General features: G+C 45.4%; 1 protein-coding gene across 1 annotated transcript in view; it reads left to right on the top strand.

Annotated features, from left to right (window-relative positions):
- lic (dual specificity mitogen-activated protein kinase kinase lic) overlaps nt 1-8,248 on the top strand; it is a 43,452-nt gene extending 35,204 nt beyond the window's left edge. Inside the window, exons 8-9 of the mRNA XM_084603653.1 lie at nt 3,229-3,368; nt 6,239-8,248. Of these exons, the coding sequence (XP_084459779.1) occupies nt 3,229-3,368; nt 6,239-6,398 (300 nt within the window). The 3' untranslated portion in view covers nt 6,399-8,248. The remainder of the gene's footprint in view (nt 1-3,228; nt 3,369-6,238) is intronic.
- Nucleotides 8,249-13,495: the final 5,247 nt, after the last annotated feature.

Raw genomic sequence — 13,495 nt, 5'->3', positions numbered from 1 at the left:
GATCCACTACGCTTTAAGCAGTCAACCAATACATGGGTTTCAATCGCGGCTCAGCCGGGGAATCTTCACAACTACGTTTTAACCGCAACTACTTGGTAAGCGGGTACATATTAACAAGGTTTCACTGTATCGAACTACGTGCCGTGCCCCGCAAGCACACCATTAGTGATTCTGCAGTCACCACGTGTGCATGAAGGCGTCCGTAGTCCGTATGCTGTGCGATATCAGTGCACGTTAAAGAGAGAGAGAGAACTTTTAGTTGTCCAACAGAGTGACTATTCCGCTCTTCAGGGGTTAGACCTGGAAGGTGGGACAGTCGCCTTAGTTGGAGGCCAGTAGTTCTTGGACTCCAGCGGCATCTTTGGCCAGTCGAACAATATCTCTTTGGGCTCTTGGGTCTCAGCTTCACAGAAGGGCCTCCCAGGTGTCTTTAGTTATATTTTTAGCCCTGCCTGGTGACTTCGCACATTCCCATTATGTGATCTAGTGATCCCCTTTCCTTACATAATGAGCATAGGTCTGATCGTATTTACAGCTATTAGAACTGGGTTCGGGTATGCATTTGTCTGTAGCTTTCTCCATGCTACTGCTTCCTCTTTGCCTAACGTGGAGTCCGGTGGTGGTAGGACTCTCGTGCTCAGTCTGTAGTGCGTTGTTATTTCGCTGTAGTTAATCAGGTCCTCTTGTTTACCTTGGTCCGGTGGCACTCCTCCAGCCCAGTGTGTGAGATCTCGGGCTAGTTTGTGTGCTGCCTCGTTTTCGGGCACGCCTGCATGGTTTGGCGGGTGGTGGAAATTTCCGGAGTCTTCCGCTACGGCGTCTCTCATAGCCTGAGTCGCTTTGGGACGTTAACCCACATAAACCAAATCAAACCATGTTTACATGGCAGCGCCACTACTGTAAAACTGCTTACTGAGGTGAACGTTGGGTCCGCTTGTTTCCGGGCATGCCTACATGGGCTGGCGGGTGGTGGAAATTTCCGGAGTCTTCCGCTACGGCGTCTCTCATAGCCTGAATCGCTTTGGGACGTTAACCCACATTAACCAAATCAAACCATGTTTGCATGGCAGCACCACTGCTGTAAAACTGCTTAATGAGGTGAACGTTGGGTCCACTTGAAAAACTTCTGTCGGTCTGTGTGCTTGCTTTAAGCGCAGCACAGCTGTCATGCTCTAAATCCTTGCAGTGGCTCTCACTTGGCCGCTGCAAGGATTTAGTGGGCAATACAGAACATCTGTGCCCTCATTTTAATTGAGATGGCAGTGTATCCATAGGGTAACAGGAACATCATTGGACCTTTTAACACAGAGCATTAAGTCCCTGTCACTCGAAACCTGGCAGCGTCCGTCGGAAATAACATTCAAGACTGAAAATGAAACCAGCAAATCGGGGGAGGGACCAAGGGACATGAAACTTTGCGATGAGGTTCCTGTAGAGGGGCACTTCAGGGAATAACTAATTGAACAAAGTAAAATGGCGCAATTTCCTGAACTTTCGCGTGCCAAACGAGCATGCTATACACGAAAGCTCGTTGGTCCAAGCATGTTAGAGAGCCTAGAGAGTGCGTTGCGGCGTGTGTGACAGTGGTATGTGTATGGGTACTCCAGTGGCTTACAAGAGAGGAAGAGAATGAAAAGGCGAAGCCACCTGCAAGTTTTTATGATTTGCGTTTGCTTTTCCCAAAGCACTATCAGCTGCTGCCACTTTGATAAGAGCCCCAAGTCTAAACAGATAGTGTCGTCATTAAATGCACTGAGCAGACTTCATCGTCACATCTCATTGTGCCACTTGGCGGTGCATGCTGGGCACTTTTATTTTTGTTTATTTTTATCTGTTCACACTGTTCACTCTAACACATGCACCCACCACACAAATCATCTACTCGCAGCCATTTACAATCGCCCACTACCACTGACAACCGCTCATTCACACACTGACAGACATGAACATGAGTACTCGTGACTATGGATGAGGTGGAATAAGTGCACTCATGAACAAACGCATTGACCTGTGACTTATTTGTAATGCGCGCCTTTCTCCTGAAGGAAAAAAAAAAGGAGACACCTAAAAAAAGACGTATGTGTTAGAATCAAATATGAAAGAAAACAATGCCAGCAACACCAAGTTTTCTTTGGCATCAGAAAATGCCAGCCTGGAAGCTTTGGTGCATCAGTAACTCTAATCCCATCCACCATTGTCACAGATCTGGTAGGGATACGGGAAGCCTCACAATCATGATCACATTAGATCAACCATCACATTAGAGCGATTGCAATAAAGGTTCATTCCAAGGAAGAAGATCAATTTTTTGTTGAAGCATGAAAATCTTCTGTACGTTACAATCAAAGGCATGGCCCTCCTCCCCTCTTTTTTTTTTTTTTTTTTTTTTTTTTTTTTTTTTTTCTTCCTTCTGGCTGGGAGAAACTGGTGTGCCTTGCAATCGTGGGCATCCCAGAATCAAGTAAATAGTACATTGAACTGACCAAAACTCATTGTGGTAATTAAAAGGTGGGTTAAAGAATTTATTACTTTAATTTGGCAAGATTGCATAAAACAAACTATGAAGTGACATCTTGTGGCGAAACACTGTCGTTATCACTGTGTTACACCATGTGACCGCATGTTGGAAAAATATCACTAATATTTTTAAAGTGGACATCGGTAATTTTTCTTTCAGGGTAGCTCATCATGCCTTAATGTATTTTGCGCTCTTCAATAAGTAGCAATGCTCCTTTCATGTCGCCAGTGATGTATATTTAGCGTTTTTCACTAACAGGGGCCATAGTGTTCGGAATTTCTTGGATGAGGCGGTATCCCCTAAAACTTCAATCAGCAGGGCATGCATTCCGAGGCCATAACAGCCTTGAATGCGGCTGCTTTAAACTAAAAATGTATCATTGCTGCCTGGTGGGTGAGATTTATAATAGTTTTCGTTGCATCACTTTTGCTGACACCCAAATGTCATCATGGTCGCTGCTTAATGCTTTAAGCATTGTCCTACATAAAAACAGGCGCATGCGCTGATAGAAAATTTTTTCTGGTAAAATTTTTCTGCGGTGTTTAACAAAATTATAGTAGAATTGACCACTGTAGACAGCAAGGTTTTGCCTTACAGTCAGTACAGTTGGGATGTTGATAATGAATCGTGCGAGGTTCTGTAGCTCTCCAGGTTTTAGTGGCTTGCACTACTTGCATAATGCAGAGCTATTCTTTGTTCTGCCTTCACAGATCGAATTGTCAATAGGGAGGTTCCCATACCCCAACTTCCGAACTCCATTCGAGCAGCTCAAGCACGTGGTCGAAGACGACCCTCCTAGACTTCCCATGGGACAGTTCTCACCGGAATATGAAGACTTCATTAATGCCTGGTGAGTGGTGATGAAACCATGTTGGAGTCCTTTTTGCAGCCTGTGAACTGAAACCATTGGCCTGTTTTGCTGAGATGTTCTTCCCATTACATCATGCATCATCATTGATAGAGCCTGACCTCAACATGCGAACATGGTATGGTGTGCTGCCTGGGCTAAACACTGTGCATAAACAGCTTGAAGAGGCCTAGGCAGCCGTTACAAGACAGGACAGCATGCAATAAAAGAATATTCACACACACGAAGAAGCAAATATATTTTTGCAACACAACAGAGCAGAGTCACTAATTGAAGTAATGCAAAGCAAATGTAGTTGTACCACGACAACATCAAAATATCAATTCAGCAAGTGAACACACTGCTAGGAAATATGTGCATACAATCAACTGAAAAATAACAGCATACTTCAGCATACTTTATTTGAGAAAATTATGACACAGGTCGCAATAAAATAATAGTAACTGTGAAAAGTAACACCAGGTTACGTAATTACAAAAATACTGACGCAGTGCAGCTTTAGCTGATTTATCTAGATCTTTGTATTTTGTATTTGTTTAAAATTGTGGGAAGAATATACTATACTATAATGTCTACAGCTTATAGTCCATGCAAAAAAATGGTGCTAGCCACTTGTCTGTGTTATGCGTGTCCATTAGATATCAATTTTCTTTCAGCAGCATAGTATCTTCTACCACTGATCTGAATCTGGAAGGGAAATCATATGACAACAGAACCCGAAATTCATATATAGTATTTTGAATCCTTACTACATTGCACTTGTGGAGAACTTTTCAAGTATGGTCTAAGTAACCAAGATTTGCAATATGACCAACAGCTTTCTTTTGAAGAAGAGAAATTTTTTCTATGTTTATTTTAGATGTTATCAGCCAAACAAAAGAACAGTGATTGATATGTGTGGTGAATGATGTGTTATAATATATCTTAAACCGTGTTTTAAAAGGAAGAGAAGTACGGCAGCAAGAAATTGCACCTGTCACTGATGAGAGATTACTAGTTAACTTCTGAACATGTGAATCTCAGGTAAGGTTAGAGGAAAATGTTACCTCGAAAATGGTGCGTTCATGAACAACTTAAATATCTTCACCAGCACATGTAATAGCATCTTCCAACTCGATAGCCTTGCTTTTTGGTCGAATTGCCGTAACTTTTGATTTTGTAGGATTGATTTTAATATAGTGGTACTACACCATTGATGAAAGGCAACAAGTAATTCATTACATTTGATCACTAGTCCATATCACAGAGTAGTATTGTACAGTCACCTGCATATAGTATAGTGAATTTTACTGCCTTATCTATGTTTGCAATAGCGGTGTGCACGGGCCAAAATTTTGAGCCCAAGCCCAGCCCGGGCCCCACGCTATAGACCTGAGCTCGGCCTGACCCGACTCTGAAAGGGCCTGAGCCCGGCCCGGCGCTCAGATTTAAGGCCCGGGCCCGGCTAGCCCGTCATGCCATATTTGCAGTTGAAGCGATGATACAGAAGGAAATAACTTCAGGATGATGATTTTATCCAGGATCTTGAAATGTTGAGTTCTCACATTCTGAAATGAAAAATTTGCTGAATATATAGAGGAAGAGCTCATACATAGAATTAACTGGTTGTGTAAAAACAAGTTATGCATTTTGAACTGAGGCATTTGCGGTGCTCCCTCAACTCGGTCTCCGACTGCTATCAAGGATACATTCTCGGCGAGGACGAAAGGCGGGTCAATGCCGGGGAAGAACTTGGAAGCTCTCGTGTGGGGAGAACGCGGGAAAATGCTGTGCATTCTGCTTATCACACTGTGGCCGTATTTGCAATTTCTCAATAGTTGTATTTGTCCGGCCCGACCCGCCCAAGACAAATATATTTTGGCCCGGAGTGCACAGCTCTAGTTTACAGTACTATTTATGTACACATTGAATAATAAGGATCCCAGAACGCTTCCCTGCGGTATATCTCGGAGGACTGGTAATGATGACGATTGATGGTTGGCAAGATATACACATTGCTGGCTACCAGCTAAATATGATAATAAGGATAAGGGCTTACCCTAGATGCCATAAACTGGAATCTTATGTGTTAAAATATGAAATCAAAAGCTTTACTGAAATCTATGAATAGGCTAAGAGCTATTTGTTTACATTCAAAACTTTGCAGTATGTATTCTTTCAGTTATAATAATGCTAATGCAGTGGAGTGCTTTTTTCTGAATCAGAACTGTGCATTAGAAATCAGGTGGAATTTTTCGAAGGATTTCTTAAAATGGTCATATAATATCTTTTCAAATCCTTTGACAAACATAGGTATTACAAGTTGGACAGTGTTTTTTTTTTTTTTTTTTTGTAAATTTTTATTCCCACCTTTGTATGCAGCTGACACACAGGACTTTTTCATCGCATTTGGGAGTACCCCAGATTTAAGAGAAAGAAAACACCTGTGTAATGAGTTGCACATTTAGCAATGCCACGTGACTGTCGTCTCCATGAGGTGACACCACCACATGAGGAGGTCACATGACCCATGTTCACCACTTACATGCCGATAGGTCACATGACTGCCAGTTAAAGAAAAGGTCATTGGTTATGAGCCCTCCAACCCGTTACATGGTTTGCCTCTTGAAGAGATGTTCTAAGGGGAAACTGGCAGTTGGCTATTAGAAGCTAATAAAATTTAAACAAAATGTGGATGCCACCAGGACCAGCCATTTTTGTGAGCAAGCTATGGTGAAGTCGAGAGGGAAAGCCTGCACCCAAGCTCCATGATCGTTGACTTCCAAACGTTGGTTACTGAGACACTTTCAGTCTTGGTTTTCGGACTATGTGAATGCTCTACTGACTTTTCTTTTGTCTTTTCTTGCTTCCAGCCTTCAAAAGCAGCCGGCAAAAAGGCTCACCTACCCGCAGCTACTCAACACGCCATTCCTCCAGCGCCACTCTGATGACTCGGTGGAGATGTCCGAGTTCATTGCCGAGATTCTGGACGGTACGGACAGCCCCAAGAAGGAGTCCTCGCCCGCCATATAGCAGCAGCCTCTCGGGTAGACTGGAGAGAGACACTCAGTGACTGTGCGCCAGGGATCCCGGTTGCACAGGGACTTCCCTGACATATCGCACCGCCACATGCAACTTGACGCGCCATGATCCCACTGTGACAGAGCGACTCAAAGGCAGTCCTCCGATTTGGCCGACCGCATTACAGAACTGCGTGTGTGGCACTGTGCATTGGTGCACAGTCTGGCAGCCTCTGCAATCTGATGTGGATGGCCATCCTTCCGGCCAAGAACGCTTTATAGAGGTCACTACAAAGGCATAGTCACGATTGCAGAACAGTCTGCACGGAGCTTGAGAAGGAATCAGGCTGTGTGACACTGTGGTATATCTCGCTCATGCTTGGAAGTGTCTTGCAGTTTCCAACTGATTTGAATCAGTTCATGTCAGTAGGTGTGCATTGTTCACTGCCTTCATACTGTCTCTAGAACACTGAAGGTGTGTCTGTGACCTCAGCTCAATGCCTGACCAGCATGAAAATATAGCAGAAAGAAAAAGCGTTCTGACATGAATGCCATCTATAAGCGGATCTTCATTGTGATGGCTTGGGCTGCCCAGTAGCGAGTTGTCCGACGGCACTGTAAGCTTTGTTTCGTTGGAAAGTGGCGCTGGGAACGGTGCTAACAGCGATCTTGTGTCACCATGCTGGTTGGCTTACTGTGGAGCCTTCAAACTGCATGAACAAGGCGAAATGGAGAGCATCCTCGATGAAGAAGCACTCAAGCAAATCAAGGCACCAAGCTTTTGAGACTAGTCTCTCTCTCTGCACCTTCTTTGTATGCCAAGCTGCCAATGTTCAGCCGCTACTGGCCCAACATAGTTCAAATGTGACATACTTGAGCGCACCATCATGCCTACCTGCTGCAGGCCTCTTTTTCAAGCCCTCCTTGTTGTTGGAACAATACTGTCCGAACTTTGCCCTACCCAGCCAAGAACTGTGCCATGTAAGGATAGATCTGATGGGGGGGGGAGGGGGCATTACATTGCTGCTGCAGATTCACCAAGACGTGCAGACTGTTTCTAGCACCCTAAGCTGTGTGGAGCAGCAGGTGTAGTTGGCATAGTTGGTTGAGAACTTGTCACTTGTTTTCGTGGTCAGGGAAAATAGTTACCTTACATTTCGGAGTGATCTTTTCGGACATACAAGAGCTAATGAGGTTAGCAGAACTGATTGCAGGTGCTTTACTTTTTGTGCATTGTTGATGGTGTACTCCATGCTGGCTGGCCCTACAACTTTTATTTTTGGCCTTTGTTATAGCATTGAAATAACTGAACAGGCCAAGCAATTGGGACGCCTTTCTGTGGCATCGCAGAAGGATGCAGATAAAGACAGTGTGGGTGTTAGCAGCTCCCAGTTTCTTCCCTTCTCGAGGAGTTGGTATTCGTAATTCGTGTGCGGGTGTTGAGACACAGGAGAGGTGTCTTGCTAGCTTTGTTGGAAATGGAAAAGTTACCTGCCTAGCACAGCTAATACCATTACTAAGCGCTTTTCCTAATGGTGCTAGCACGTTTGATTGGCAGGACAGAGCGAATATCAGCGAGACACAGGCGTCTCAGCGCTAGGTCCCTTGCATGTTTCACACTTGGCTGCTGGGGAGTGGTTGACAATGTGTGACAGCTATTCTTACACCTGTGGCATGATCTTGACAAACGGAATATGGAAAATTTACTCGCGCTTTTTAAGCGAGAAGTTTTACCGTGCATGTCTTCTGGGAGCTTGCCATTTGCATATACCACGCTAGATGCTTACTCGCAGCCTCCGTGAAAAGTGCCTGTAAATTTACTTTTCTTTTTTTTTTTTTCGACGTTTTTTTATTAGAAACTATCTCTAGTGACTTCTGCCATTGACTTGCTTTGCAGCAATAAAACATGAAAGTGACAGCACTTGTCAAAAAGGACCAGCGTGTTGGTGTATTGACAGTCAAAAGCTCTGCCGCATTTTTTCCAGTGCCACAAGTAAGGCTTGCCAAGCCTGCTTTCCACGTGGCCGACAATTTTTTGAACCAAATAGATTTCGATGCTTTTCAGGTTTAGGAGCAGGTTAGTGGGCAATAAATTTGTCTCACGTCTACCACCTTTTTCTTCAGAAATGGTGAAAAACTGGCTAATTTAATATTAGAATGTTGCCTAACTAATTCCAAATAAAACCTTTTTACTATTAAGTTGAATGTGTTGCTGCAATAAAAAATTTGTAGCTGGTTATTAGTGACAGCCATCGCTTCGGCACCATTGTGGTCATTCAGTGGTTAGGGTGCTTAGCTACTCAACCCAAGGATGTGGGATCGAATCCCAGCTGTTGCGGCCACTTCTCACTAGAGGCGAAAAGAAAGGCGCATGTGTACTGTGCGATATCAGTACACGTTACAGAACCCCTGGTGGTTGCAATTTACAGAGTCCTCCACTACGGCATCTTTTATAGCCTGAGTCACTTTGGGACGTTAAACCCTACAAACCAAATTTCTCTCTCTCTTTTTTATGTGTGCTACATGCAACGAGAAATCTTATGACAATCTGGAATGCTGTGCAACAAACCATTACATCATAATTTTGATACACAAGTCTGGAAAACTAGTGCCATATGGCGGTTGGTCAGTGGTATGTATAGACAAATGAAAAGTAATGAGATTCAAGAGAGCATTTTGGCGGGCTAGTTGGTGCAGGAAGAATGGGGATAGAAACAGCACAAAAACAAGGATGTGACAACACAATTACAGGTGCTGACTAGCAACTGATGTTTATTGACAAACAGAAGAGATTTATAGCCTCAAAAATCAAACAGAACGATTTAAGCTGCTATCAGTCTGATAAAAAGTAAGAATGGGACTCCTTAACACAGAATAAGCATGTGTGATATGCATACAAAACAGCAATTCCTTATTTGAAAAAACTGGCACATAGCAGTGGGCATCAAATGTGACGAAAGGAATGGAAACCGAGAAATTGCAGATTAAAATGGTCGACGAGGTAGATGAGTTCGTTCTTGTGCAGCCTGATAGACGTGCTGACACATTCGTCGCCGATCTTATGTATACACAAAGCCTCGAATATTCGCGCGTGCGTTATTTCCTTAGAACTCTGTAGTCATGGCTGCTTGATGTCATCCATTTTGAAGTGAAACCTTCACTATGCTAGGTAGAGCCGTGCTTCGAGTCTGATAATTTGACTTTCAAGTGAACTTGGCAGATACTGTGCCTTTCCTTTTTTATAAACGAATTTACAATTGAAGCAAAAGCTTCACTATTCCAGATAGAGCTCGTCTTCACCTGGCATTAAATTTAACCTTCAGTGACCTTGACCTAATTAAGCGGGGGGTGTCCATGATTCCGCAGTGTGCACCCGAAGGTATACCTCACCTTACTTTCCCAAAAAGAGGCAGCCCTGTGTTATGCAGCGTCAGTGCATGTTAAGGCCCCCAGGTGGCTAAAATTTCTCCGTAAAATCCTGCTCCAAATTGCTGCGAGCCTAAACGTCATATGTTTACTGCCAAAGGTCCGAATAGTCATTTTCTGCGTATGCGGGGCGTTCCATACATCCACTTCTCTTTTGCGCTATGATCTATTTAAACAACAGTATTTTGTGAGGCCTCTTTCTGGGCAACGTACTTGACAATATGCTTCATCGTTTCCAGCTATGCACATGTGCAGTTTGCGTCGTGTTTTGCGGCAACGGAATCTTTGAAAGGAGGGCTCGACAAACAATGAGGGTGATTGACTTGCATGTGCAGTAACGTTAACTAGCAGTGCTTTTCACTGATCCATATATATTGTTACACCTGATATATATTGGGCAGCTTGCCGCCCCATAAGAATATACAGTGTTCTGCAACTCTATCGTACCCGTTTTGAAAAATTCTCCCGCCTCGGCCGGAGGCTCATTTGAGCTGAAACTGCGCAGAAAGCTTGCGCGTTGTTGTCCCTTTCTATACGAGGAAAGTTTGACCATGGTGCTTAGTTGGTTTGGCCACGCATGATGAGACAACAGAACCCTCTGCGACGAGACTGAGGAGCAAAAGACGCAAGCGCCAATTTTCTGCCGAAGGGCAGCGATTGCGTCATCTGCAGCACCATATAACGTGCCATGCTTGCGTCGGCGCTTTTGAACCACGCAGCGCTAGAGGGATTCGCAATAGCAGGCGACCTGCAGTTTTTGCCGGTCCACCCACACATTTATTTTTTTCCCTCGATTGCTGACTACGGTATTAAAGTTAGCGACCGCACAATCAGTGTTGGCACTGTCTGAATAAACGTGCCAGAGCCTTCCCGTTTTGCTGAGCTTAAAAACACGTTCCAAGCCTACGGATGCGGTCACTCGCCGTTCAGACAGCGGCCGGGCCAGGCGGTCTGGAAGGGAAATGGCGCCCGCGGGCACCTTTGTGGTACTCTGAAAAATTTTCCAGTGACTAGAATGTACACTGTTAGCAGCGCATTCCTCCAACGACGCCAGATGACGCCACAGCTGCTGTAGGCCGTCACTGCACCTGCCACTGCTTCGGTGGTGGATGACGGCTGTTGTTGCGGCGCAGTCTTTCTCTCCCTCTTCTTTTTCCTTTTCTTTATTTTCTCTTCTGTCCGCACTAGGCAGCGGAGGTGGCTCAGCTACAGACCCAATAGCAGGCCGTGCATTTTCTTTTCCTTCTTCCTACAGCCACAACTACAACAACAGCACCATATAAAGTGTTATGCTTGCGTCGGCGCTTTTGAACCGCGCAGCGCTAGAGTGTACACTATTAGCAGTGCATTCCTCCAGCGACGCCAGATGACACCACAGCTGCCTTTTGTTGAAAACTGCGCTGGCGTTTTTTGTGGCTGTAGGAAGAAGGAAAAGAACATGCATGGGCCTGCTACTGGCTCTGTAGCTGAGCCACCTCCGCTGATTGATTGATTGAAAGGAAGGGAAGGCGCGGTAACTGTCTCACTTGTTTTCTGTGGACACCTCAACCGCGCCGTAAAGAAAGGTGGGAGAGAAAGAGGAGCCGTAGTGGAGGGCTACGGAGTAATTTCGACCACCTGGGGATCTTTAACGTGCGCTGACATCGCACAGCACGCGGACGCCTCTTCGTTTCGCCTCCATCGAAAAGCAAACCCCGAGGTCGGGTTCTAATCCGGGTACTCCGGCACACTAGTCGGGCGTCTTACCACTGCACCAACCCGGCGGGCCGAGCCACCTCCGCTGCCTCGTGCGGACAGAAGAGAAAATAGGGAAGAAAAAGAAGAGGGAGAGAAAGATGCGCTTCGCGACGGCCGACGCGTTCACCACCGAAGCGGTGGCGGGTGCAATATGACAGCCTACAACATATAAAATTCAGTGGCAGCTGCTAGCCCCCGCCGCAAGCGACGGTGACCTAGCCTGTCCCAGCCACATCAGGGCTAGGATCAGCCGCCCTTCCTCGCTCTTCTGCTCCTCCGGGGTGGTGCAGTGGTAAGACGCACGGAGTACCCGGGTTCGAACCCGACCGCGGCGGTTGCGTTTCGATGGAGGCGGAACGAAGAGGCGTCTATGTGCTGTGCGATGTCAGCGCACGTTAAAGATCCCCAGGTGGTCGAAATTACTCCGTAGCCCTCCACTACGGCTCCTCTTTCTGCCTTTCCTCTTTAACTCCCACCTTCATCCCAATTCCCTTACGGCGCGGTTCAGGTGTCCACCGAAACAAGTGTGACAGATACTGCGCCTTTCCTAATTCCTGTGCCCCAATTATTATTATTTTTGCTCCTCAGTCTCTCGTCGCAGACGGCTGTTTTCTCATCATGCACGACCAAACCAAGTAAGCACCATGGTCAAACTTACCTCGTATAGAAGGGGACAACAACACGCAAGCTTTGTGCGCAGTTTCAGCGCAATTGAGCTTCCGGTTGAGGCGGGAGAATTTTTCAAAAGGGGTACGTTAAAGTTTTAGAACCTTGTAACGCGTGTTGTGCTTCTTTCAGCTCAAATTTCGCGAAGAAATGGCAGCTGGGAGACAAAACTTTTTCATGCCCAAAATTTGTTTGGGGTACTTGCCCCATTCGATCAAACGATGTCGAATATTTGCATCGTCTGTGTCGGCTGCGAAGCAAAGCAGGCCGCTGTCTCAGCGATGGCATCTGTGGCGTCATCTCTTGTTCTTTATAGGAACAAGAACGCACATGATTCTGTGAAGAAGCGTAGACGGGCATTGTTGTTTTGCGGAATGTTTGAAGAGCTCTATAAACGTCTTTATCACTATTATAACAAGCGAAACTTAGTTTGGCCAGAACTACACTAAATTTGAAGTTTTGTTCACCGTGGTTTTGTTTGTGCATCGCGAAAGAAAAAAAAAAAAAAATTTCGAGCCCGCAACAACGAACTGTATGGCAATACAACAAGGTGGCGACACCGGTGCCATTGCTGTGGCCAGCAGCAGCAGCTTTTGCTTCGTTGCCGACGATGCAATATCCGACTTCGTCTGATCGAATCAGGCAAGCATCCCAAACAAGTTATGTATAAAAATCAAAATGTCATTTCTATGCGAAATTTCATCTTCAAGGAGTCAGCAGTATATACAGGAGAAGCGCGGGTTCGTCTGCATCAGCCACGGATCTTTAAACCAGCCGCTTGTAATGAGCTGTGTCCTTGGACTGAGTGATCTTCTGGCTTCCAACATACGGACGCACAAGAGCAACTGAGTCGCCCACCGCACCAAGGAGGTTATATATAAAAACTGCAGTTTTTACAGTTTTCTTTTTTTATAACTGCCTCACTGCTCGATAGATGACGCACCATGTCAAAGCAATTTTCGACTCTTTTCTGCGAAAATTGTGCACGCCGCCGAGAGCAGTTTTTCCTCGATTTCGAAAAATCTAGGCAAGTACCGGTGTTGAATCACTTATCAGATAACGTAGACTATATTTCGCTACTTTGTGAACGTTATTTCGGCTCGAATGGGGTAGCAGATTTTGCATAGGAATTTTTTAAATCCCCGCCCCCAAATTTTCAAGACCCTGTATATGGTGATCAATTGCAGGCGCAGCGTCCCTGCATGGCTCGCATTGAAGAAACTGCGAGTGATATAGGCTTGGCGCTTACTTCGATCACTGGATGCGCTCGCTTCAAAGAGC

This window comes from Amblyomma maculatum, chromosome 5, assembly GCF_055883805.1.
Source record: "Amblyomma maculatum isolate TAMU_Amacu chromosome 5, ASM5588380v1, whole genome shotgun sequence".
Lineage (NCBI taxonomy): Eukaryota > Metazoa > Arthropoda > Arachnida > Ixodida > Ixodidae > Amblyomma > Amblyomma maculatum.
Note: the sequence above shows the minus strand (reverse complement) of the source record. Positions and strands in the feature narration are given on the sequence as shown.